This window comes from Acomys minous (genome assembly GCF_964271855.1).
Source record: "Acomys minous genome assembly, chromosome: 7".
Taxonomy (NCBI): Eukaryota; Metazoa; Chordata; class Mammalia; order Rodentia; family Muridae; genus Acomys; species Acomys minous.
In genome coordinates, this window is record NC_140488.1 from 20,092,331 (window position 1) to 20,119,259 (window position 26,929).

The 26,929-nt window shown below is 42.6% G+C and overlaps 1 protein-coding gene across 3 annotated transcripts in view; it reads right to left on the bottom strand.

Moving 5' to 3' along the window:
* SAGE1 (sarcoma antigen 1) overlaps positions 1-26,929 on the bottom strand; it is a 57,933-nt gene that overhangs the window by 25,736 nt on the left and 5,268 nt on the right. For 2 of the 3 annotated variants that reach the window (XM_084790084.1, XM_084790083.1), the window contains exons 3-7: positions 4,656-4,805; positions 3,930-4,019; positions 3,500-3,683; positions 3,121-3,249; positions 516-679 (exon numbers count right to left, since the gene is read on the bottom strand). In XM_084790084.1, coding sequence (XP_084646210.1) covers positions 516-679; positions 3,121-3,249; positions 3,500-3,683; positions 3,930-4,019; positions 4,656-4,805 — 717 coding nt within the window. The remainder of the gene's footprint in view (positions 1-515; positions 680-3,120; positions 3,250-3,499; positions 3,684-3,929; positions 4,020-4,655; positions 4,806-26,929) is intronic. The other variant, XM_084790085.1, reaches the window with a different exon arrangement.

A 26,929-nucleotide genomic window follows, 5' to 3' on the forward strand; every position in this document is an offset into this window, starting at 1 on the left:
TATACAAATAATGGGGTGTGGTGGCACATGACTATAATCTCAGCACTTAAGAGTCAAACTCAGGCAGATCTCTATGAGTTCAAGGCCAGCCTGGTCAACAAAAAGAGTTCCAAGACAGCCAGGGCTACACAGAAAAACCCTGTTGTGAAAAATCAAAAATAAATAAATAAATATATAAAAAACTTTGGCTTTACACACACACACACACACACACACACACACACACACACACACACAATGCAAAAATAAAACAATTAAATGTAATGCTTTATTATCTACATGGCAAAGGCAACAGTAAAAAAGACTAAATAAAAGGTCTGATAAAATAAAGGCCATTCTCCTCCCCTGCTTTAAGGCTTCGAACTAACCTTTCAATAAGAGATGGAAACCAAAAGACCAAAAAGGTATGCTTGCCTGTGGCACAGCTTAAAAGCCTCAAAGTTATCTTAAAATCTTCATTGTCATATAAGTAAAAACCCAGAGAAGTATTTACTCTTTTAATTCATAACACTTACTAGTGAAGGTAAATTCTGTTCTGGCCAAAAAGATTCTGGAATTGGCCAATGTCCAACAGGAACACCAGTTTTAGAATTAGGCCGTACATAGATTAGTTTATGACAACTGTGCCATGGTTGAGCAGCGAATAAGTTGCTTGGCCTATACGAATCTATCAGTCCATCTACAAGAGAAATATATGACAAAAAGCATGATTCTTTGTTACAGTTATTTGTCTTCTTGTACACAAGTTTCAGTTCCAGGCAAAGGACAAACTAAAACAAAACTTTGATTTATGAAAAATGAAGGAAAGAAAAAGCAATGGCACCCCAGGGACTTGTGCTTTCTCTCTAGAAAAATAAAATCATTCATATTACATCTCAATGGTTATCTCATCCCTTGAATCCTCCCTCCCTCCCATTTTCCCCTTACTCCCCTCCCCTGTGACTGTGACTGAGGGGGACCTCCTCCCCCTGTATATGCTCATAGGGTATCAAGTCTCTTCTTGGTAGCCTGCTATCCTTCCTCTGAGTGCCACCGGGTCTCCCCATCCAGGGGACGTGGTCAAATATGCCTCCCAGTATTCTTAATATACTATGGGAATAGGAAGCTATGTGGAACACTAGCACAACACTACTTTGACATTTTATGTGATGTGGCCACACAAACTAAGCACATCACAACACAATGGTCATTTTTCAAGAGTTCAGTTACCAAATTAAGCAAATGAAATAATGTGTTCCCTGGATAGTCTTTACATTTTGTGGATCTGGCAAAATAGATTATAAATTCCATTTACATTTTTGCTTTACACCCAATGACCCCAAAAGCAAAACACAAGCTTTCTAGCTTCGCTTGAAGATTGAGGACATCTAAATGCCATGATCTGTGTATAGACAGGGAAGGGAATATAAAGCAAATGCCTTAAGGTTGTTGTGGGAAAGTTCACCCCAGTTTCTCCATACACCATTAAACTCTCTGTAATCTGGCCACTGTATAATGCATAGTAATATACCATTCATGCCTTTTAATTATTTAAATTAGCTTACTTCTTTTGCCTCCCCTAAACAAAAACAAAAACCTCTTATGCCATGATTTGTAGTTTAAATTATAAGTAGGAAGGACATGTTAGCTACTTGCATGTTATTTTTCTTAAATTACAGAAGACTTGATTTACTTATTTTGGCATTATTTTCAATGATTAATTCCTGAAGGCCAGGAGATTTTACAGGGATTCTCGGCCTTTAGGAAAAAATACATGAATACACTTGAGGATCCTTGTAAAGTTGGGCTCACAGTACTAGGAATGCCCACCTTTCTGAGCAAAGTATTATTTACTTTGATCAGATTCTTCAAGATTAAAAAACTCTGGACAACCAGAAGGAAACAAAAACAAAAACAAAACAACAACAACAACAAAAAACCGGGAGCTAGAAAGAAAACCCAAGCTATTTATATGACAGAAAATCCAACTAGTATTTGCATCTGAAAGTTTCCCATTCATGCTAAGGTCGTAAACACAAAACTGTTGGCTGGGCAGTCAGTTGCTAGCATACCCTTCGTATATGGCTGATTTAAAATGTGCTGTGAGGCCCCAGTCTTCTTTGGCAGATATTCGTAACTTAGGAATCCAACAAAGTCCTGAATTAGGCATAAAGTGTAAGTGTGTGACTTAAGTTCTTTTCTCCAGGGAAAAGGACTCTATATTTTCTGACACATTCTCAAAGGGATACAAGAGCTAAAGAGTAAAGTCAGCCAAGAAACACAAGATCTAGTGCCTGAGACAAAAATGTGTCGCTTTCTGCCATGGATAGTGGATCCCTCTAGCCTTACCCAAGGGAATGAAATCAAACAAAACACCATGGTGATAATGAACTCAGTCTCTCAGTCTCCCGTGTGTGTGTGTGTGTGTGTGTGTGTGTGTGTGTGTGTGTGTGTGTGTGTGTGTGTGCTCTCACGTGGGTGTGCATGCTGAGAAAAAGGAGTAGCAGTAACAGAGAACAAAGCTTTAAGGAAGTCCCACACTGTATCACTATGGTGTGATTTAGTTCCCCTGATCCCTTGAAAATGCATTCAGAAACCTCCACTTGAGAAACCATCTGGAGATTCACTATGGTTTAAGTTCCTTATGCAAAATTAGTTATGGCTTCTGTATTTTTAGATGCCAAAGTTTTCTGTAAATTCCTGAATAAATAGTCACACTCTTATGGTATGGGGTGGTAATCAACAGAGATTTCATAAAGATTGTTTAGCATATTTGGTGATCACAAACTACAAATCAGATCACTACTCAAGTGCCACATACCATAGTGGATATCCAAATATTTTGGGAGCAGAGAGATGGAATGAATCAGTGTTACCTGAAACTGGGGTCAGAAAAAGTAGAAATGTTCTTAGGAAAATGACTGACATAAAATGAAGGTTGCTTGAGCTGGGCCACCTGACACACACATGGGTGACGATTGTACATTAGCCATTTGGATGAATGTTTGCAATGACTGGGATGCATATGCATACTGTAGATTCTACTGCACCATGGTTAATGTCTTTTCAATCTCAGATCGTCCTACCACACAATATATTATGGTTTAAAAAATGGTGTTGCTGAAAAAATGATTACTGTACCTTCTCCAACAGGAAGTGGATCTGGTCCTGTTTTTTCAAAATTAATAACTACACCACTCTGTACTTTTTGAACTAGTGATTCTAAACATTGATTCAACATTCTTTGTGTTCTCACACAGTAGGAGCGACCTGTGCCACAGGGGGGGGAAAAAGAGCACACCGGTTGATCAACCCAAATACTGGTTCACAATACAAGCATCTGGAAGTCTAAAATCCAATTTAGAATCAGCACAAGCGCATAAGCAGGAATGTGGTAAGGATGGAAGCAGTAGAGGTCACAGATTTCGAAGGCAAATCAGCAAAGGCAAAGTATGGCATTTAAGAACTATGCTGTCCTACCCCAAATTCTCCCTTCTGACATGTGACACAACAGTTGTACCTCCCGTGACTTCGCACATCTGTGTGATGGCCGATTCATCAGTTGGTACACTCCCTAGGTGCTCTGGTTCAGTAGAAGCCACTCCAGGCAAACGCAACACCAGGGCAAATAATCTTTGATCCCAACGAAAAGGTTCTTTGGTTAGTTCACTTCCAGGCAGAGGAGAATTCAAAGGAAGATGGAGCTGATGAGGCAAAATTGCAAAAAGTTCATCATAAGAGCCCATGTAAAAATGAAGAAAGAGCCAGTCGGCTCACGTTGCTTTCATGGAATTCAACAGAATTAAAGTACCCCTCAAGGATTACCAAGATAGATCTGCGCAAACATTATTCTTAACTAAAAATAAATGCCTCCCACAGAAATAGCTGCATATTCTCTGCTATTTAAGTGAAATTAAATATATATATGCATATATATATATATATCTCACCTCTTCTTGAACGCTAGCAGTGCTTGTTAACTTGTTTCCATCTGTGATGGTAATTAAAATAGACGGCTCTAAAAAAAATGGATTCCTCCCCTAAAACATAGTTAAAAGGCATTAGAGCTGTGTAAAATTATGTCATTGTACTTAAAGGTCTACATGTGCCTTACCAATGATCCCTCAGACATGATAACATTTCCCCTGGTAAATAAGAAGTAAAGGCCTCCTTGTCCTCATGAACCCATTCACCCCTGTGAACATGCTGGCACAGACTGGGGACCCCTGTGGCACACACTCTGCAGCCTGAACAATGTCTCCCCAGATGCTGAGCAGGGTTTAGGATAGAAGAGGGCAATGATGACAGCAGCAAGTGCTCCTCTGCCTGCCCCCTGTTTTTAGAGCTTTAAAAACAATTTTTGTCAGACTCAGGGAGGGGCAGTGTCTCCAAGTGTCTTCTTCCAACATTTTGCAGCACGTTTTTCATTATATTCTCAGATTTCTGATGAGCCTAAAGCTAGGCAATTTTCCTTCCCTGCATAATGGATGGATACATTAATGTATAAGAAGCAACACTGTTGAGTTTTGTTTTATGATTTTGTACAAAGTCTGCATCTAAAAGGTGTGTGAACCTCTTTTTTTTTGATACAACAGATAGCACAAATCTTGCCCAATTTTGCACTCTTACACTAAGTCATCAAAGTAAATAATCTGTACTCACTTAAAAATTGTTACCTGTCCATAGTTGTCTATTCCAGATATTAATCTATTGAGATTTAACAAATCAAATGAAGATCTTAGTGCCTGACCAAGAGTAGTCAGTCCGGAAGCCTGAAGATTTTTCAGTTCGCTCATGAATGTGGCATGATTTTCCTTCCAACCAGCCTGAAAACCAAACATTGACAAAGAAATCCTTAATGATACAACGAATAATATAGTGAGCAAATAAGCACTAAATAACACACTATCAGACCTCTGACAAATTAATCCCTCTTCAAACTAATTCCTTTCTATATCTTGACTGTTCAAGTGGAATCAAAGCAATCAGTCACTTTTAAAGAGTTCTGCTAGCTTTGCTGATCAAAGGCAAAGAACTCAAGCAAACAATGCATTCATTCATTACAGCAGGCAGGAGGGCTTAACCATACCAACTCATACTCAACAGCTCCCCCAGCCTAATCGTAGCAATGAGCAGATGATCATGAAGTAGAGAGGCATAAAAAGCAGCTATCTTGTAACTGCACTGTCCTTGGTAGAGGGGGAAGAAGGCTATTGAATGTCTGAGCCGTGTGAATTTTGAAAACCAAGATTCTTCTTGTGCCATAGTTTCACTTTTAAATGACAATAAAGAATTACACACAGAGAGGGCCTGGAGAGAGATGGCTCAGTGGAAAAGAGCACCTGCTGCTCTTGCAGAGGACTCTGGTCTGGTTCCCAACATATACGCTGGGCGGCTCACGACTGCCCATAACTCCAGCTCCTAGAGACCAACACCCTCTTCTGGTCTCTGGGAACATCTGCACACATGTGGTACATATACAGACAAGCAGGCACACATACATACACATAGCTAAAAGAAAGAAAGAAAGAAAGAAAGAAAGAAAGAAAGATGAGTGAACGAATGAACTAATGAAGCAGAGCTTTATTTACTTGGAGACCCTCCTATTGGCACTATTAAAGATTCAGAATGCCTCAAATCTAGAAAAAGAAAAGGTTTTGCAATGAAGTAACAGCGTCTATGAAGTAGCTCCCGAGAGGCTATCAATAGCAGTAGAGAACCAAAAACTTAAGCTCAACAGCCTACTGTTGCTGTGATTAATTCTTCTGTAGAGTTGGAAGAAGGAAAGGATTGCACTGCCTGGACAGTGGTGGGTATAAAAAACAAAGCAGCGTGAGATGCAAGAAGACAAGCCAAAGGAAGATCATGGCAGCTTTCAGTACATCCCAGGAGTGTGTCAGCAAAGGTAAATGCAAAAAGCACAGCTTGGCAACATGGAAGACTGAACCATCAGTCATTTGAGCCCAGAGGACCCTGGGCTCAAGGGGACCCTGGGGTCAAGGACGATGGGCTGAACACTGAGGGCACAGCAACCGGAGAATTACATATAGAGGGAGAAAGAACAAGCAATACAAAGATGAACTCAGTAATTTCTATTTCATGTTTAGCTAAAGCCATAATTCCCATTATTAACACAACTACAGCAAATAGTATTCTAGTATCATGGTCTCTCAAAGAACAATAAGACACAGAGGAGAGAAGGACAAATGACCACAGTGTGAAGAAGGGACATTAGAGCAAGTCTGAAGATGCCATGGCTTATTGATGTGAGAAGTAGAAAGGACCATCAAAAGAGAACAGTACCTAAAAGGATGAGTCGTACTGAAGAACCACTAATAATATCATTATTGCTCTGGCTATATGGCAGAAGTCAAGGCTAATGGGATAATTTGAGCTCTGACTATTAAATGCTTTGTCCAACACACTCAGGAGTTTGGATTGTATCTGCAACCCTGGGAAGAACTCAGTGTTCTTTTTAATTAGGGGAGTGGTGTGATCAGATCTTCATTTTAGCAAGATGGCTTTGCTAGGAGTTGGAGACTAAATTGAGGGGTGGAGGGAAGACTGAAGCTTGAGGCAGGAAAACTGGTTTGGAGACTGTTGCAATAGCTAAGAGAAAAATGATGAAAGCCTGAGCTAGGGCAAAAGCCTGAGCTAGGGTGGCAAGGATGAGAGGCAACTGCAGACCAGTGAAGTCCTTCAAGAGGTGGAGTTGTATGGAGTCAGCGCCTAACTTACTGGAACGGGTGAGGGAAAAGGAGTTGTGTGTTAGCTCTGGCTTGAAAAGTCTTATGAATGATGGAATCCTTCCTTTACTCATCTATGTCCGTTTACATCTATATTAAGGGTTGAACTCCTAATGGGCCACAGGATAGGTCAGGGTATGACAAAAGAGAAATGAGTATACTCTTTGGAAATCACTTTAAAACTCATCAATATTGTTTAATGTGGTGGCACCTCAGGGCAACAACAGGATACCTGACAGGAGTCCTGGGTAGAACCAGTATTGATAGTGTAGGAGAAGTCAGACGCCTCATTGCAACAAACATTTGCAAGTAAAGCTGTTCAGGCAAAAGGGCACAGTGTGTGACACACCACAGCTTCCATGGCAAGATGGTTTTCTTTTCTTTTTTTTTTTTAACTTTACTTTTATTTATTTATTAACTTTTTCTTTTCTTATGGGAGAAATGTTACAAGGGTGGAGGGTGGATATGAAGGGACAGAAAGATGAGTAGGATTGGGGTACATGATGTGAAGTTCACAAGAAACAATACAAAGTTTTTTTTTTTAATTTATTTATTGTGTATACAGCGCTCTGCTTGCATGTACACCTTCCCACCAGAAGAGGGCATCAGATCTCATTGAAGATGGCAATGAGCCACCATATGGTTGCTGGGGATTGAACTCTGGACCTCTGGAAGAGCAGAGGGTGCCCTTAACCTCTGAGCCATCTCTCCAGCTCCCTTTTTAAAAAAATATTTTATTTATGTATTTATTATGTATACAGTGTTTCACCTGCATGTTGGAAGAGGACACCAGATTTCAGGATAGATGGTTGTGGGCCACCATGTGGTTGCTGGGAATTGAACTCAGGACCTTTGGAAGAGCAGCCAGTGCTCTTAACCTCTGAGCCATCTTTCCAGTCACCACAATACAAATTTTTAACAATTTTTTTTAAAGAATAAATTTGTTAGTTAAAAAAATGAGGTGGTAATTGCTGTGTAAATGCAATACTCATATGGTGGAGACAGTCCAACTAGGCTACAATGAAGCTGAAGGCCAACCTGGCCTTTATCTCAAAGGAGGAGGTGAGATGGCTCAGAGAGCAAAAGTGTTGGCCACCAAGCCCGACAACTTGAGTTTAATCCCTAGGACGCACAGTAGCCAAAAGAGTATTGAATCCCATAAGTTGTCCTCTGACTCAAATATGTCTGTCATGGCATACATGACCACATACATACATAGAAGCACACACACAGATGGATCAATAAATTGACCTGAGTTCAGTACTTAAAACCTATGTAGAGGAAGGAGAGAGATACATCTGCAAAGTTTTTCTCTGTTCTCCACACATGCTCTGTGGCATGCTTGCATCCACACAGCACAAAATAAACACATAAATGAACCAATAAATATCAATAATCTTTAGTAAGCAACTGGGCCCATTTATTGATAGTGCACAGCTGTAATCCAACACTCAGGAAACTGAGGCAGAAGGGCTGAAAGCTTGAGGCCAGCCTGAGCAACATAGGGACTAGCACAATCTAACAGTGAGATCTTATCTCAAAAACAGCAAACCACAACAGAACCAAATAGGAAAACAAAGCAACATATGATATATATATCTCATATCACTCAGTGGTAGTGTTTTCCTAGCATGCACAAGGAACTGGTGTGATCACCAACAGGGGCTTAAGCTGGGAGTTGACAGAGGGGACAAACTCACTGGTATCTAAAAGAATCCATGCATCCTGAGTTCCAGGACAGCCAGGACACCACAGAGAAACTCAGTCTCAAAGGAGAGAGGAGAGAGGAGGGAGGAAGAGGGAAGGGGAAGAGAGAGTAGTTAGAGAGGAGGAGGAGGAGGAGGAGGGAGAGAGAGAGAAAGAGAGAGAGAGAGAGAGAGAGAGAGAGAGGAGAAAGAGGGGAAAAGACGGAGAGAAGAGAGAGAGGGGAGGGAAAGAGGAGACATGAGAGAGGGTAAGAAAGAGAAGAGAGAGGGGGAGAGAGAGAAGAGGAAAGGAAAGCAGGAGGAGAGAAAAGTGCAAACAGAAAGGGAGAGAGAAGTAAAAGAGTGAGGGAAGAGAATGAAAGGAAAGAGGAAAAGAGGAAGGGAGAAAGAGGAGGGGGAGACAGAAGAGAGGGTGAGTGAGACAAGAGAGGAAGATAGACATAGGAGAGAGGAGAGAGAAGAGCAGGAGGAGAATGCAGTGGAAGAGGAGAGAAAGATAGAGAGAGGAGAGGAGAGGAGAGGGGAGAGAGAGAGGGGAGAGAGAGAGAGAGAGAGAGAGAGAGAGAGAGAGAGAGAAAGAAGAAGAAGAAGAGGAGGAGGAGGAGGAGGAGTGAAGAAAGAGAGGAGAGAAAGCGGAGCGAGTAGTGATAGAGGAAAGAGAAAAGAGATAGGGGAGAGAGTGGTGAGAGAGAAGGGAGGGGAGAGAGAGGAGAGGAGAGGAGGGACAGAAAAATTAGAGGAGAAAGGTTAGAGGTTAGAGGAACCCGGAGAGAGAGAGTGGGAACGAAAGAGAGAAGTGGAGAGGAGAGGATAGAGGAGAGATAGAGGGAGAAGAGAGGAGACTGGGTAGGGATTTCATAAGCTGTTTATAGTTGGGCCAAGTGCAGTGGGAGAGTGTTAAGAAAAAAAGGAAGCTTTATAAGTACCGCGCGCTAACCGATTGCGGAGTCTGGGCCCTGGGGTCCTCCGCAAACTGTGGCAACAGCCAAGGAAAAAATAGGCAGTAAAAACCTTGAACCCCTACCCGGACTAGCCGATGGACATTCTCCACTGTTGAATGGAGAAGGAGATCTAACTTTCACACAAACTCTGGTGCCCCATATTTGAACATGTCCCTTGGACGGAGATGCCTGGTGGCACTCAGAGGAAGGATAATAGGTCACCAAGGAGAGACTTGATACCCTATGAGCATATTCAGGGGGAGGAGGTCCCCCTCAGTCACAGACTTAGGGGAGGGGAGGGGAGTAAGGGGAAAGCAGGAGGAAGGGAGAAATGGGAGGATACAAGGGATGGGCTAACAACTGAGATGTAATATGTATAAATTAATAAAAATGTATTTAAAAAAAGAAAAAAAGGAAGCTGGGCATGGTGGCGCATGCATGCCTGTATTCTAAGCATTTGGGGAGGCAGAGGCAGGTGGATCTCTGTGAGTTTGAGGCTGGCCTGGTCTACAAAGCAACTCCAGAACAGCCGTGGCTAAATGGAGAAACCCTGCCTCTAAAAACCAAACAATAACACTAACAATAATAATACATATAGGAATTTTTTCTTAGTCTTGAGGACAATTATGAGAGCTCTTAACTTGCTATACAAGGACTCTACCACCAAATTACTTTCACAGCTCTACAAATGAGGTTTTGAAGATTTAGACTCCTTCCCCAAATAATATAAAATCGCACTGTTCATTTTGTATTGATTCCATTGAAATGACACTCTATGAGCCATGTTCAGCTAAAACAAAGCAGTAAGGGGCTGGAGAAATGGCTCAGTGGTTAGGAGCACATGCTGCTTTTGTAGAGGATACAAGTTGAGTTCCATCACCAATGCAGGGTGGCTCAGACCCACCTTCACCTCCATCTCCAGAGTGTCCTACTCCTCTACCTCTGAGGACATATGCACTGGTGTGCACACATCCACACAGACACACACACACACACACACACACACACACACACGTAATTAAAGAATAAATCTTTAAAAATATAGTAGCAAAAACTCAAGTGACAGCACATGCTGGCAAGGGGAACACTCTTCCATTGCTGGTGGGAATGCAAACTTGTACAACCACTTTGGAAGTCAATCTGGTGCTTTCTCGGAATATTGGGACTGGTTCTACTTCAAGACCCAGCTATACCACTCCTGTGCATATATCCTAAAGATGCTCCGCCACACAACAAGGATGTTTGCTCAACTATGTTCATAGAAGCTTTATTCATTATAGCCAGAACCTGGAAACAACCTAGATATCCCTCAACCAAAGAATGGACAAAGAAACTGTGATGCATTTACACTATGGAATACTGCTCAGCTATTAAAAACAAGGAAATCTTGAAATTTGCAGACAAATGGATGGAACTAGAAAAGATCATCCTGAGTGAGGTAACCCAGACCCAGAAACACATGCATGGTATATACTCACTTATAAGCATATATTAGCCCAACATGGATGTCCTCTGAGAGGCTCCACCCAGCGGGTGATCAGGACAGATGCTGGGACTTGCTGCTAGACTCAGGGTTGAGGGATGAGAGTGGTATGGAAGAATGGGGAATGGAAGGACCCAGAGTGTTCAGGAGCCCCAAAAGGAGACCATCAAGGCTGGTAGATCTGGACCCAGGGAGGCCTGCACAAACTGTTGCACCTACCAAGGACAATGCACGCAGTGAACCTAGACCCCCTGTTCATATCTAGCCAATGAACATCTCATTCTCCACGGTAGTGGGGAGAGCGGGGACTGCCTCTGACACGAACTCTGGTGCACCCAATTTTATCACATCCCCTTGGTGGAGAGGCCCAGGGGGCACACAGAAGAAGGGAAGACAGGCTATCTGGATGAGACTGATAGGCTATGGTCATATGGTGGGGGAGGAGGTCCCCTTCTGTCAGAGGTCTACGGGAGGGGAATAGGGTGGGTGAGGTAGGGAGGGTGGGAATGGGAAGATACAAGTGAGGGGATAACATTCCGGATGTAATCTGAATAAATTATAATAAATTAAAATTTAAAAATTAAAAAAGAATTAAAATATATAGTAGCAAAAGTAGTAAGACATAGTGTACTACAGTCTAGGTAAACTCCCGTTCCTTCTGTCTCAGCCTCTCAAGAGCCAGTACTAAACACATGTGCCGTCACAGAGGGTATTTTTAAACTGTTGCTACGTAAATATTTTAAATTGTGTATGGCAGACATTGTGTTATTTCTTTTGGTCCCTGATGATCTGCTAAGGATGTGGAGGTCAGGCATGAGGGCTGGCCTTTGAGGGAGCAGACAATGGAGTCATTAGAGACTTCAGGGCCAGGGGACACAAGAAAAAACAATGCCTCTTTAAAAGACCAGTCTGCTAGTAACAATCAAAACAGACCAAAGGAAGGAAAACGGTAGTCAGGCAAAGAAACTGTATAGCAATCCAGGCGTGGGGCAATTAGGCTTGGAATAGGGACAGGAGAGTGACAGAATAAATGGAAAAGCATTTGCAATGCACAAAGCTAGGTCTTGGTGATGGAGGACAGGTCTAAAAGGGTAAAATAAGATGGTGACAATACTCCTATCCAGGGAGATCTAGGGAAGGGAGGTTTAGGGCAAAGAAGCAAGCTGGGATGAGTAAAGTTCAAAATGAAGTGTTTGTCGTCCTCACAGGTCAAGCTGTAAGGGTGTGTCACAGACGACATTCAAAATTATAAGACCCTGGTCTAGTCCTGGGTGTCACTGACGAAGCTGGCATGGTACAGAATAAGTGTGTGGAGCACTGTTTCCTCATCCAAGAAATGAAAGGGCTATAAAACCAATCCTAAGCCAGGCATGACAGTACATGCCTTTGACCTCAGCACTCTGAGAGGAAGAGGCAGGTAGATCAATGGGAGTTTGAAGCCAGCCAGGTCTACATAGAGAGTTCCTGACCAGTCAGGGAAACACAGTGAGACCCTGTCTCGAAAAAGAAACAAACAAACAAACAAACAAACAAACAAAAACCCCCTCTAACATTCTAATTTTCATATCCCATCATTCCACACCCAAACAACTCTTTAGAAACCTTTACTTACCTTATAATTCTATGTCTTATAATAATCATTTAAGTAAAACTGACCTACAGAAAGAAAACACCTACTGCCTTATAAAGTATGTTAATTTATGCTAGTTTAAATTTGCATAGCCAACTTAAAATATCTTTTCCTATCAACAGAAAAACAGAGGACTTTCTGCATATCAGTGACCTCACTTCTGTTCTCAGCTCTGCCTATCTGGCCACTAGCCACCTTGTCCCCAGCTACACCAATACCCAGTACATAATAGAATCTCCTCAGAAGTGGAAAGCTGAAAAAAAAAGTTTTTTACTACCACCATCTCCAACCTAACTGCCAGGTTTAAGACCAGGCAGCCAGTCTATCTTTCCCAGACTTTTCCTAAAACCCCTTTGAATTGCCTGATTTGTTCTCTGGCCTGTAGTGCTCATAAGCTAGTCTCTCTCTCTAAACAAGGGAGGCATGTCAGTATGTAATATATGAAAACTTTCCGTGAACGTACATCTAGTTTGGATTCGGAGTGGGGCTTTCACCAGGAATAAAAGTGTTACGTAAAACTCTGAACTGGCTAGCATGGCTGATGCTATAGACCATGTCCTTGGAAAAGCTGAGGCAGGAGGACAGTAAGTTGGAGGCTAGCCAGCCTTTCTCTCAAAAGCAAACAACAAAAGGGACTTTAAGCTGATTCTTGTGTCTGTTACTCCACTGGCTTCAAATGGAGAAAAAAAGAAGTATTGAGTACCCTTCATCCCCAAATCTCAGCATCCTGAACATCATCCCATTTCCCAGAAACCACTTCTCTGATATAGGGTTTTGTTTTTGTTTTTCTTAAATAGAGGAATTCTGCCCTCTATTAAACCTTGCCAGGAAGTATAAACAAGTAAAGGAGATAGAAGATCAACTGTGCTTGAAGGGAAGGGACATGGGAGTGTCGTTAAAGCCCTTTCTGACAGCGTCTGCTCTATCTCTAAAGGTCATTTGCAATCCCTTTCCAAAATATTAGTGACCTTGCTTGACTTAGCATAATTCATAAGTTTTATAAACACAGTTTAACATCCCCATCCAAAGTAATGCATACAGATATTTAGGACAGCTGCACCTAAATGCCCACATTGGAAGTGTCCTTTATAAACTATATGTAAATTCAGTATTTATAAACAGAAAAAAATAGATTATTGACATTCTGTAGCATGGTTAGCTATTGAAAAGTATCAGCAGTGGATCTCTTCAAAGAGCAAAGAAAAAAAAAATATCCTCACATGTTACAGCTTGTCACAGGCCAGCCTCTCTCACACAGCAGTCAATGACCTTCCCTCTGGAATAGTACAGCTTCCAATGTCCCCAACTTAGTGCTGAACCACTGCACTGACTCATTTGGGGGCACATTTGCTCCCCAGCATATCTTGACATTCTCTGATGGTAGTATAATCCAAGGCATCCCAGTTGACAGGAGCCCTTCACAGCAACTGAATAAGAGGGCTGCTGTTGACACCAAGGGGACAATACATGCTGCAATTCCTCCTCAACACACATTTAGTTTTGCATGAAAGGAAATGAAATCAGCCTGATAGTATTTGCTCTTCATGAGCCCATGCTAATGGGCTATTCTAGACTTTGAGTTTCTTTGTAGATAGTTACAAACTAGATGATTAACGGATTTGAGCATTTTCCCAGATGTCCCAAGTTAAAGCCAAAGAATCTAAATATAGCAGGGCCATCAATTCTCTTGTTGAAAGATAAACAATTTTCCTTTTTCCATCTGCTCTCCGTAAGTTTAGGGAAAGCTTGCTCTGCAGCAACCCAGACAATTGGAATAAATCCAGTTCAACAGGATTTTTTTAACCAATTTACTTTCTTCTTCAATTTGACATTGTATCATCTTTGTCATCTGTGTCAGTGAGATGGAATGATGTAAGAAAAAAGATGCCCAGCGTTTCCAATCAACTCTGCCTCTCCAGAAGAGAACTGACTTTTCTCCTGGTCCTTGCCCTTAGCCTTATGCCAAATATTTGTGCAACTTCAAACTTTCAGTATCAAGAATTTTCCCCTCATCATTAAAAAGGATTCCAATTCAATTCTCAACGCATCTCACACCCACTTTGGGGTTTGTTTTTATTTGTTTGCTTGTTGGTGGGTTCCAAAGTTAATTTTTAGTTGGGTTTTTTGTTTGTTTGGTTGGTTTTGTTTCTGTTTTTTATTTTTATTTTTTGAGACAGCGTTTCTCTGTGTAGCCCTGACTGTCCTGGACCCGCTTTGTAGACCAGGCTGGCCTTGAACTCACAGCGATCCGCCTGCTTCTGCCTCCTGAGTGCTGGGATTAAAGGCATGTGCCACCACATCCAGCTCCCAAAGTTATTTTTTAATTGATTTGTTTTATTTTATGTGCATGTTTGCCTGCTTGTATGTCTGTGTACCACATGTACACATGCTGCCCAGGGAGCCCAGAAGAGGGTATTGGATCCCCTAAAGCTATAGTTACAGATAGTTGTGAGCTGCCATGATCTTAAATTGCTAAGCCACCTCTCCAGCCCCACCTTAGCTTTTATTTGAGGCAGAAGCTCACTGTGTAGCCCAAATCACCCTGAAACCCAATATGTAGACTGGGCTGGTCTTAAACTCATGACAGTCCTCCTGCCTCAGCTTTCAAAGTGCTGAGTTTATAGATATAAGCCACTACACCCAGGTCTGCACTCCAATCTACACACCACAGATGTCTCAATAATAGGACACTGTAACAGATGAAATCACTAAAATATCTATTCAGAAGCCAGGTGTGGTGGTTCATGCCTTTAATCCCAGCACTCGGGAGGCAGAGACAGGCAGGTTACTGTGAGTTCGAGGCCAGCCTGGTCTACAAAGCGAGTCCAGGACAGCCAAGGCTACACAGAGAAACCCTGTCTCGAAAAACAAAAGTAAATAACGAAAAATAAAATAAAGTATCCATTCAAATTGTTTATATCTGATCTACCTATGAAGGGAAGTATTAATATCAGGAAGTACACATTGAGAAGATGCCATATCATTACAAGAATGAAACTTTTGCTTTTGTGTACCTCCTCCTAAAGCTATCTTTTCACATGATGTTCAGTCACCCTCTGTGACACATTATTTTCCCCAACATTGAGCTTTTTAAACTTGGTTTTCTTTATAAAGATTTTCACTCCCCCCCCCCCTTATTTTATTTTATTCAGACATAGTCCTGGCTGTCCTGGAACCTGCTAAGTAGAAGAGTCCAGCATCAAACTCACAGAGAAGCAGCCTTCGGCTTTTGCATTTGACTGAAAGTACCAATACATTTCTAGGAGGCTCAAAGGATGCATTTGGGTTGTCTTCGATTAGTATAGCTTTCTTTTTTTCTCCCCCAGCCTCCTCACACATACCCCTTTTTCAAGACAGGGTTTTTCTATATAATAGCCCTGGATGTCCTGAACTCATTTTGTAGAGCAGGCTGGCCTCAAACTCACAGAGATCTGCCTGCCTCTGCTTCCCAAGTGCTGGCATTATACCACACCTGCTTAGTATAGCTTTTTCTCACAACATATTAGTTTAAGGAATGTGTGGTTCTCTTGGATTCCTTTTTGTTTGAGTTAGTTCTCCAGAGCCCCTGTGTTCCAGATTTGCTGAAATATGCAAAGTCCATTCTAGTTCACTAAAGAACTTCTCTGCCTGAGGACACAGAATGCTATTATTCTGTGGTTCCAACTACTGATATCCATCCACCTGCTTCAGGAAATACTACCAAACAAGACAATCTCCTACATACAAAACCAAAACACACTTTGTAAAACGGTGTTTCCCTGAGCCAGGTTTGGTTGCTCATGCCTTTAATGGCAGCACTTGGGAGGCAGAGGCAAGCTGGCCTACAGGGCCAGTCCAGGAAAGCCAGGGCTTGTTCCACAGGAAAACCTTTTCTCAAGACAAACAAAAAAATGTTGCCCCAATAGATTAGCAGAGAAACTAATGGCCTATGGAATTGTTTTCCAAGGGACTGACAAGGACTCACAGGATTACATGTGTTAAGTGAACTTCGCAAAAAGCAAACAAGCAAGTTAGTGGAAAGCAGGATAAGATCAGAAGAAATTTGATCTTTACCAGTGAGTAGATGGTCACAGGTAGAAACTAAGAGTTTAGAAACTTTCATCCTCTGTCCGAGTCTATTGTACGGCTACATGTAATAGAACAGAACTTCAGTATACATGTTTTTAAAAAATACCTTTCTCTGGGTTTGGGGAAGCAGGTCAGAGGTAACATGCTCAAGACCCTGGACTAGGTTCCCCACAGTACCTGTTATCATACCCAGAAAAAGCTCTTTTGGAGGCTGGAAAAAAATGGCTTGGTGGCTATGAGCACTCACTCATTGCTCTTCAAGGGGACTTGAATTTGGTTCCCAGCACGCACATCAGGGGACTCACTTGTAACTGCAACTTCCGAGGATCCAACACCCTCCCTTGGCCTCTGTGGGCATATGTACAAACACACACACACACACACACACACACACACACACACACACACGCACACACACACACATGCACACACACGCAAAAAAAACAAATCAATATTTTTAAAAGCTGATGTGCAGATTACACGCACTTTTTGTTTTACTACTGGCTTCTTCTAATATGAGACTTGTTTTTTAAAGAAGGAGTCTCACTATATAGCCCAGGCTAGCTTCAAACTCACACGCCTTATGTCTCCCTCAGCCTCCTGATTGCCAGGAAACCAAGAATGTGACCCCCAGTCTAGGTACAGTGAGATATTCTTATAGACACATATACATGATCAAAACTCACTATAATGGCCAGGCATGGTGGTGGACGCCTTTAAGACAGACGCAGGTAAATTCTTATTAGGTTGAGGCCAGCCTCGTCTACAAAGAGTTCCAGGATAGCCAGAGCTGTTTCACAGAGAAATCTTGTCTCAAAAAATTAATAATAATAATAATCACAATAATGGCCTAGGGAAAAAACACCCTCGGTCAGGAATAAGACGAAGCAATGGGAACATGACAAAACAGCTGCCCATAGCAGCATGGTCACTTGTGACTTTCTAATATTACACAGCATCTCTTCCCAGTGGACTGATTCTTTTTTTAAAAAATCATCTGAAAAAGGTTATGAGTTGATTTGCACAAAATAAAAAAAGTAATATTCATTCACTGTTGAAAATCCACACATTAAAGGAACACTGGTCTGCTCCTTCAACCCTCAGCCCCTGGACTCTGAAGTAATCCTTGGCAGGAATCTTGTAAACTGCAAACTTTGTAGCAGAAAACAGAAACAATATAAATTGGGGGTGCCACTTAACAACTTATGCAAGTGGCTGGGGAGCACATTAAGGAGCAGCTATTTTCTGAAACTTCAAGTAACTTTTAAATCACCTTGAATTCCAAACCTCAATTATTCCACTTCCTGCCTTTTAGTCCTACAATTTTCTCCCACCCCTTTTTCAGGAAGGAACCATGGAAATAATCCAGTCTGATCCTTTCATTTAACAGATGAGGAAACGGACACCATAAAAGGTTAAGTGACTTGCCCAGGGGTCATGGGTGTAATTAGTAGCAGACTCACGTTAAAAACCTAGGTCTCCTGCCTTACCATTGAAATGGCACAACCTGCAGGAAACCATAGCAGTGGAAAGCGGATTTTGCTGACAGGATGTACTGTGCCCAGTTTTTTAAACCTACTTTTAACACACAGCTTAAAAGCATCACTTTGAAATGAAATTTATATAGGGTATTGTGGTGCACGCCTTTAATCCTAGCCCTTGGGAAGCAGAGGCAGGTGGACATGTGGGAGTTCCAGGTCAGCCTGGACTCCATACCAAGTTCCAGCACAGCCAGGGCTACGTAGAGACTTTGTCTCAAGGGGGGAAAAATGAAATGAAATTTACAGTGTTTATATACCTGTGGAAAATTTCATGAAAACGAAAGATCTGCTTTGTGCATCACAGATATTCTTGCTTAAGAACTAAAGCAGAAGGGAGTCCTTACTTTCCAATGCCGTGGCTGAATGAACGGTTTCCTACTGTCCCAAGAATCCCACAATCTACTGACTAGTTATGCAGGCTTTCTTCCATGGAGACAGAAATACAGAGATGGGGGGCTGGGGCGGGCTTCTCCCCACACAAACGTGCTTCTTGGCAACTTCAGGCCAATTGAAACCAAGGCACCCTGGTCTGGTTCAGCCTAATAAACCACTAAAGGTCATAGTCCAGTTCCCTCCCTCATTCCCTCTGCAGCCCCCCATCGTTATAACACCAGTTTAAAAGCACCTTCTGTCACATCATCCCCCTCAAATCACACCCTTAATGGGATACTTTGAGTTCACTTCCTTCCCGCCCCTCCCCCCACCCCAGGCCTTCAGCTACTCCCCCTTCCCCCCACCCCCCACCCCCCCCCACAGTGGATCTCTTAGGTCCTTTGTTAGCTGAGGTTCTAAGGGTTGGATTAGGTTTGGACTGAGTGGAGAGTCACACTCAGCAAGTTTAAGAGACCAGTCTGGCCGAAGTGTTAGGTCACCAATGAGGAGTTATAAACTATATAGAAAGGCACATGGAGCGGGTCCCAGAAAGCTCTAAAAACCAGAAAAGTTAGACTTGCCCCCATAGGCATGGGAAGGTCACCAAAGGGTCCTGGGGAGGGTGATGTGATAAAATGACATTTTAAAGAAAGTGAACAGTTGGTTTGAGTGGAGAGTGGAAATATGGGAGACCCCTCAAAGACTCAAGGTTGGTACAATGTTCACAACATTGAAACATTGAGGGTTTGCACTGAAGTGATGGTGGAAAAACTGAGTTGAAGATAGGGGTAGTAGGAGGCATTTCAAAGTCATGTCAGGTAGGCTTTAGAAAAAAAGGTGGAAAGAAATACGGCTGTGTTGTGGCTTGCTTTCAATTCTCAGTGAGTGAAAGGTGGGACTATAGAAGGTTTTAGATTCATGGATGTTCTAACAGCGACTTGATAGTACAGCAGCCAGCCAATGAGGACATCTTATAGTGTTAGCATATAAGCAGCTTCACAAGGCTGCCCCCAGGCTGCTTAGCAACCCATTACATCACCACTTGCCCACCAAGAGGTGTGCCACTGCCCAGGCTATAAAAAGGGCAAACCTACCTCATCTCTTTTTCTTCCTCTCTTTTGGTCTCTGTCTCTCTCCCTGTCTCTGTCTCTGTCTGTTTCTCTCTTTCTCTCCCTCTCTCTCTCTCTCTCTCTCTCTCTCTCTCTCTCTCTCTCTCTCTCTCTCTCTGTCTTACTTTCTCCCCTCAAGGCCCAATCAGAACCTCATATAGGCTGCATGGCATCTCATTTTTAATCACTACAGAGCAGCCAGCCAGTGAGAACATCCCATAGTCATCTGAGATACCTGTGTGAAAAACAGAAAGTGAAGAAGCATCTATGCTGAAAGACCATCTGAAACCATGAAAACAGCAGGATGCATTCATTAAAGGAAAACATTAAAAGAAAGGACAAGGATGGTAAGAAAGAAAAGCAGAGAAACAGAATAAAGGAAGTAACAAGTTCCTGGAAGGAAGAAGTCGTCACTGTCGAATTTAGCAAGGGGAAAGAGAAGAAACAGTGATAAATGCCTTACAAAGCAATGTAAAAGCCCAAGGAATTCTTTTTTAAATTCGTATTTAATATTCTTGTGCGTGTGAGTATTGGGGGTGTGGGCCCACGTGACACAGTACAGATGTGGAGGTCAGAGGACCTGCCATAGCCTAGAGCAATGATCCCTAGCCTTCCTAATGCTGCGACCCTTTAATACAGTCCTTCATGCTCTGGTGACCCCTAAACATACAATTATTTTCATTGCTACTTCATAACTGTAATTTTGCTGCTGTTATGAATCGTAATGTAAATAGTTTTGGAGACAGAGGTATTGTCAAAGGGGTTGGACGCTCAGGTTGCAAAACGCTATAGCAAGTAGTAATGAATTGTAGAATCAGGAGAATATGGTTTAAGACACAAAGCTCAACTTTTTTGTGAGCATGTGACACAGTCTCACAAAAATCTTTGTGTTATGTTTCTCCGGTCAAGATCTCAGTGGTCATTCTGCCAGCATCTCCAGACCTTTGAAATCCATCTCTCTATTCCAGGTCATCTAAGTAGGTAAGAGAGAATGAATTCTCACTGCTGTTTGAGGAGAATAGAAGATCTGGATGAAATGAGGACCACACTAGCAGAAGAAGCTAAGCGATAAAGTCTGCTGCTTCTAAAGCTTTAAAAAAATCTGCTTTAATGCATGGGCTGGACCTAGAGCCTCCTACACATATGTAGCAGATGTGCAGCTTGGTCATCATGTGGGCTCCCTAAGAATGGGAGCAGGGGCTGTCTCTGATTCTGTTGTTACCTCTGGATCCCTTTTCCCTAGTTGGGCTGCCTTGTCAGGCCTCAGTGGGAGAGGATGCTCTTAGTCCAGCTGTGATGTGATGTGCCAATGAAGAAGATGGGGAGGGGCAAAGAGGGAGGGAGCGAGAGGGTGGGACTGGGAGGAGAGGAGGGAGGGGGCTTGGATCAGGCTGTAAAATGGCTAAGTAAATTAATTAATTAAAAATAAAACCTGAAAAAAATAAGTAAAAAAAACAAAAACCTGCTTCAGTTACAGTTGTGGATTAGAAGACACCAAGTGGCTCCTGGGGAGGACACTAAAAAATTATCTTCTTCACAGGAGAAACATTTATCATCTGATTGGTAAAGCAAAGAAACATGGTAATTTCTAGTCACTACTGAATAACCAAGAAGTACCCTGTTGCTTTTGCCAGCCTGGTACTGTTCTCACAGGGCCTGTTCAGCCCACGCAGTGACAGGGTACACATAATGTGCACTATCTCAAGTTCCATCCATTCAGCACCCGAATAACTCCACATCTGTGCTAAACAGGGGTCCAACTGTGAGCTATGAGAGGCAGAAGCATATAAATGGTATCCACCTAGGAAGAGCCAGCTAAATAATAATAATAATGATGATAATAATAATAATAATAATAATAACAACAACAACAACAACAACAATAATAATAAAAGAACACTAGCAGTACTAATTTTCCCTCACTGGGAAGTTGCTAAGCTCCTATGCACTATCAAACTAAAAGACTATAGACTAGAGGCATATTGCTATCGGCTGAGTTTCCTTACCTCTCTGGGCCCCAGATAAACGTCTCCGACTTATCTTCTTAGTGGTGAGAATAATACCTATGACATAGGTTGGCTGGGGAGATAAACTAAATAAACACAGTATATTCACTGGCAAACTGCCCTGTATAGAAGTCTTGCTCAACAAGTGTCAGCTGCTATTATTAGAAAGCAAGCATTTGACTGTTCATTTTCACAAAGAGGCCGACAGAAGTCAATTCATATCTGAAATGTATGGCATATGATCAGGTCTAGACAACACATTTGACCATAAGATTGGATTTAGGAGGACCCGAAACTTGGCTATAAAATGATCTATGTCTTTAAAAAAATTTTTTTTATACTGCTGAGGCCTCACATACTCTAAATAAATACACTGAGTCACACTTGAGCCCCTCCCACACCTTTTGCGTGTTATTAGCAGGCTTATCTGGACTTGCATCCTTATAATTACACATTTATTCTTTAAATTGGAGCCTTTATAGTAACAATGCAATCAGATGGCCCTGGAAAGCCCACTAGGAAGTTGAATCCCCCAGAAATAAGAATCCTAGGCTCTTTCCTGTCAGGTGGACCACCCCACCACCACACTAAGCATTCCCCTTTAAGGCTTCTGATGACTTCCCATGATAAGACTGGGCTGTGCACGGAGCATTAAAATAAACTTCCGTGAGAGCAATAACTCAAACTCCCTTTTGTTTCTTAGGTTCGCACTATGCTGAGCTGGAAAATGTATTCATTATCTTACTTTTCCTGCAGAAAAACTGTTCCTGGAGAGTCTAGGGCTATGTAGTTAGGGAAGTCTAATACGGGACACAGTAAATACTTTAGTAACGCTGAAAGCCTGAAACGCTGAGTGCCACCAATCAAAGCATGTTGTAAATGAAATCCTGAATTAGCACAGTTCGAGCCATTCGCATGTATACTCTGTTAATACTTCAGCCCAGGAAAAAAAAAAGAAATCTAACCCAACCAGTTGGGTCGGCAACAGCATCCAAAAACCCAAGCAACCAAATAAGCTTTCAGTACAGCCAGGAATAAGATGCCTTCATATTTTGCCCCAGGGCCGAGGGTTATCGAGCCATCGGCTCTGAACTGTAAGATAACCTTTCATGTATAAATGAGGCCTTTATGATGGTGTTCATTTTCAACAGGCCTCTGAAAGGATCCTCCTTCAGAACCACTTCCAGGGCCTGAACCTCAGGAACTACCTCCAGGAAGAGGACAGAGCGACGCTGCTCATGGAGCTGCAGCACAAGCCATGTATGTAAAGTTTATATTTCCAAGCAACCACATTTTTTTTTTAATGTAAAAGTTAGGAATGGTGGCATGTGCCTATAGTCCCAGCCTCTAGAGAGGCACTTAGGAGTAGGAAAATCATTTGATCCCAGGAGTTCTGGGCAACATGATAAGACCACGCACACACGCACACACACACACACACACACACACACACACACAAAATGACTGGAATAGTATGAAATTTATTTAACACAGTATAACCAAAATATATTTCGTATTGCTCAGCACACTTATAAACCATCCGCTTTTGAAGTGCTCCAGAACCACACGAGGCTGTGGATGCTGTGCAGAACAGTGGGAAAATATTGAATTCAGAGCCGCTGACATAGGCTAGTGGGAAAAGATGCTTGCCCCAAGCGAGGTGACCTAAGTTTTAGCTCTGGTTCCGATTAATGGAAGCAGAGTCCCGACATTCTCTGACCTCCGTACATGATGCAGAGTGGCCCGGGCAGATGAGCACAGGGCCGACCCGACACATAAATAAATGTAAAACGTATGCAAAGCTGGCATATTTGACTAAGACATGCCCACCCCCTCTACCATCTTAGCCCCTTGCTGTCTCTGCTGCACATCCACATCCTCACCCAGCCCCTGACCGGGAGTTCTGCGGAAGAAACGGGGAGAGGAGATGACGTGTTTTTAACAAATCAAGCTGCAAACCCAAACGCATTTACGAACAGAAACAAGAATAAACACAATAGTTCTGTGGCCGAGTGACCTCTATGGGTTAAAAAGGCTTTCCTGGGAAGGAAGCTCTGGCAAGTCAATCATCACTTGCAAACCTGTATTCAAGACATAAGTAGCCCAGGCTTCCAACATCTATGAACGCGGTTGGACTTGATCGCACATGCGCACCCTCTTTCTCTAAGGTAACAGGAGACTCTTGCTTAAAGATCAAAATGAAAGGAGTTAAGTTTTCTTGACTCAGACCCCACCCCCACCCACACAGAGGGCCCTTCAATCTGGCCCTTCCCTAGAAAGCAGAACAGCAGCCTTGTTTGGTCACTGTGAAACTAAGAGCCCTGTGTTCTCAGCAGTTCATAGTCTCTTCCAGAAGCAAAGGCAAACTGAAAAGGAAAATATTTGCCTTCTCCTTACCTGCACCTGGCCCTCCACCTCTCCGATCCCAGTGCCAGGACAAAATACTTGTGAGGAGCTAGCACTAATTACAAAGCGGGCAACATCAACTAAACCTTCTGCATTTCGCCACCAGCTTTCCCCTCTCCCTCTCTACCCTGGCCCACTTCAACGAATGCTGTGAAATAAAAGCAAACAGGCACAGACAGCAAACCCTACCCCATTTCTCCTCCTCCTCCTCCTCCTCCTCTTCTTCTTCTCCTTCTTCTTCTTTTTCCGAGAGAGTGTTTCTCTGTGTAGCCTTGACTGTCCTGGACTCGCTTTTGTAGATCTAGCTGGCCTCGAACTCACAGTGAGCCGCCTGCCTCTGCCACCCAAGTGCTGGGATTAAAGGCGCGTGCCACCACCGCCAGGCCCCATTTCTCTTCAAATCTACCGCAGTCACCATCTTCTCAAAAGAAATATACCGACTGTAGCCTGTCAGCTTCAACAGTCTCATGTTTTCTGTCTGAACTAGTCACAATTCTCGTGAGATAAGCTGAGTTTTCACTCCTTCCCCTCCAACGCTTTGGTTGAGTTCACTATTCTATCCCTTTTCCCTTTGAGCTGTGTGTTTGTTTCTTGGTATTACCCTAGGTCTCTACAACAAAGCCTAGTGCACAGAGGTTGTTCAGTAAGTATAAATGCATGCCTAGACTGTCAGACCACCGTGGGGAACCACCATTTTGATCATATCACAGCAAGAAGGAGGAATTGCAGGCAGATGAAGGAAAATTGGAATTGTGATTACTATCTTGAGAAAAAAATCTTGGCTGTTGGTGCAGATAGGGGGTAGCTTTGGTGTATACACATTTACAGAATTTTTTTCCCTGTTGAGTACCTACGCTCTCTAGTGCTAGAGGTACAAATACCCTTCTGTTCAAATCCTCATATTACGGAGGGCAAGATGAACACTAACTATATTTAACACACTATGAGATGTGGCTATAGCTCAGCAAGAAAATGCTTGCCTAGCATGGCTGAGGCCATGGATTCAGTACCCCAAAAACAATAAACACACTACAATAAGAAAGTGCTAAGTGCAGAGGCGAGGCGCTGGAGACTGCACTAAGGGAACAGTGTTAGGAAATCCCAGGCCGACTTGCTACACTGCTTGCAGTGGAAGTGGAGAAAAGGAGCCAGATCACTTTAGAGAACGTGCAATGAAGGGTTGAACTTGCATGGGCTCAGCTGCACAAATGCCTTTCGGTCTAGGACTCAGGAGGCTGAGGCAAGATAGAGAGAGGAAAAGAAAAAGCCAACAGGATGGTACGAGTCTGTAACCTCAGCACTCCCGAGGCTGACGCTGGAGGATTGCTACAAAGTCAAAGTCAGTCTGGGCTACCTAGCGATATCCTGGATCAAAGAAAACAAAACGAGTTGAAATATGTCCGAACTACAGAGAACAACATACGCAAAGGCAAAGAAGTTAGAGGTATAGTTAGAGCAGTTTGGAGATGAAGGTCTATTTTCTCTTGGTTAGAGCCTGGGTTCAGAAAAGAAGAAAGTGGGGAGCTGCCGTTGAAAAGGTAACACAGGCCCAGATAAAGGCCGTGAGCACTGTTCAGGCCAAGGTGTTTGGGGCTGTATTCTGACCTCTAATGGAGAATCTTGACAGATTTTTACATTTTTAAAATCTTATTTTATTCACTTTTTTGGAAGACAATATCTCACTTTTTAGTTCCAGGCTATCTTTGAATTCACTCTGTAGCCTAGGATAGCTGAGAACTCATGGCAATCCTCCGGCCTCAGCCTTCCAAGTCCTGGAATCACAGGAGGATGCCACCATTCTGAGCTTGGTTTTGTTTTGGAGACAAGGTATCAATTTGCAGGTCAGGCTGGGATTGCACGCCTGAGCTACCTTGCCCAGTGTTTGATGGATTTTCACAGGGGAAAAAAATGACTATTTCATTTTATTTAAAATACTAGCCTACTGTTAGCAGTGAAGGGGAAGAATGGCTAGAGGGCACGACTAATTAGCTACTGAATGTCAGCTACAACAGTGGCTCAGGTGAGAAGTTACGAATGTTGACACTTAAAGTGGATGGGTATGAGAAGTCTGAGATACAAAGTAAATCGATTTCTACAATTTCATCAGTGTTTCCTAATTTGAACATTGCGTTTAGACCATTATACCTTTGCGGGAGATACAGCCTTCTAGGGTTAAGTCTCTCTTCTTCCTTGTTAATTTACAATAGCTATTGTGAAATGCTTCAAATGGCTAGTGAGGAGAGAAAGTGAGAAAGCAAGCCAAAATCAAGCTAAACATAGTGGTGCACACCATTAGTCCCGGGACTGAGGCCAGACACAGCATGAACTCTGTGAGTTTGAAGCCAGCCTGATCTACAGAAAGTTTCAGGATACCCAGGGCAATATAGAGACCTTGTTGGGCGGGTGGGGCCGGAGTGGCGAAATCACAGGGGAAACCATTCATCAAGCCAAGGGAATGTGCTTCCTTTGAACATTTGCAGAGTTTGAGTTGTAAAAAGAATATTGCATTGCCTAAGATAGCTCTCACAGGTCATGTTGCTACTACTCCACCTCAAAGCATTCCGACAGATTCGCAACTATAATGGAAGCCTCCATTAAAACGTGTTCCTTTAGCCAGGTGGTGGTGGCGCACGCCTTTAATCCCAGTACTCAGGAGGCAGATCCAGGTGGATCTCTGTGAGTTCGAGGCTAGCCTGGTCTACAGAGTGAGGTCCAGGACAGCCAAGGCTGTTATACAGAAAAACCCTGTCTGGAAAAATAAAATTTAAAAAGAGGTCGCTCCTTTAATCTCTTAGTTAAAATTCTAATAAATATCTGTTAAATGTATCACATTTTTGTTTTTGTTTTTGTCTTTAATCTTAGGTTTACTTCCTCAGTCTGTAAGCCAGAATCCTTCCTCTTTCTGGCACATATTGACAAAGGCATGCAAGAGTAGCTACACA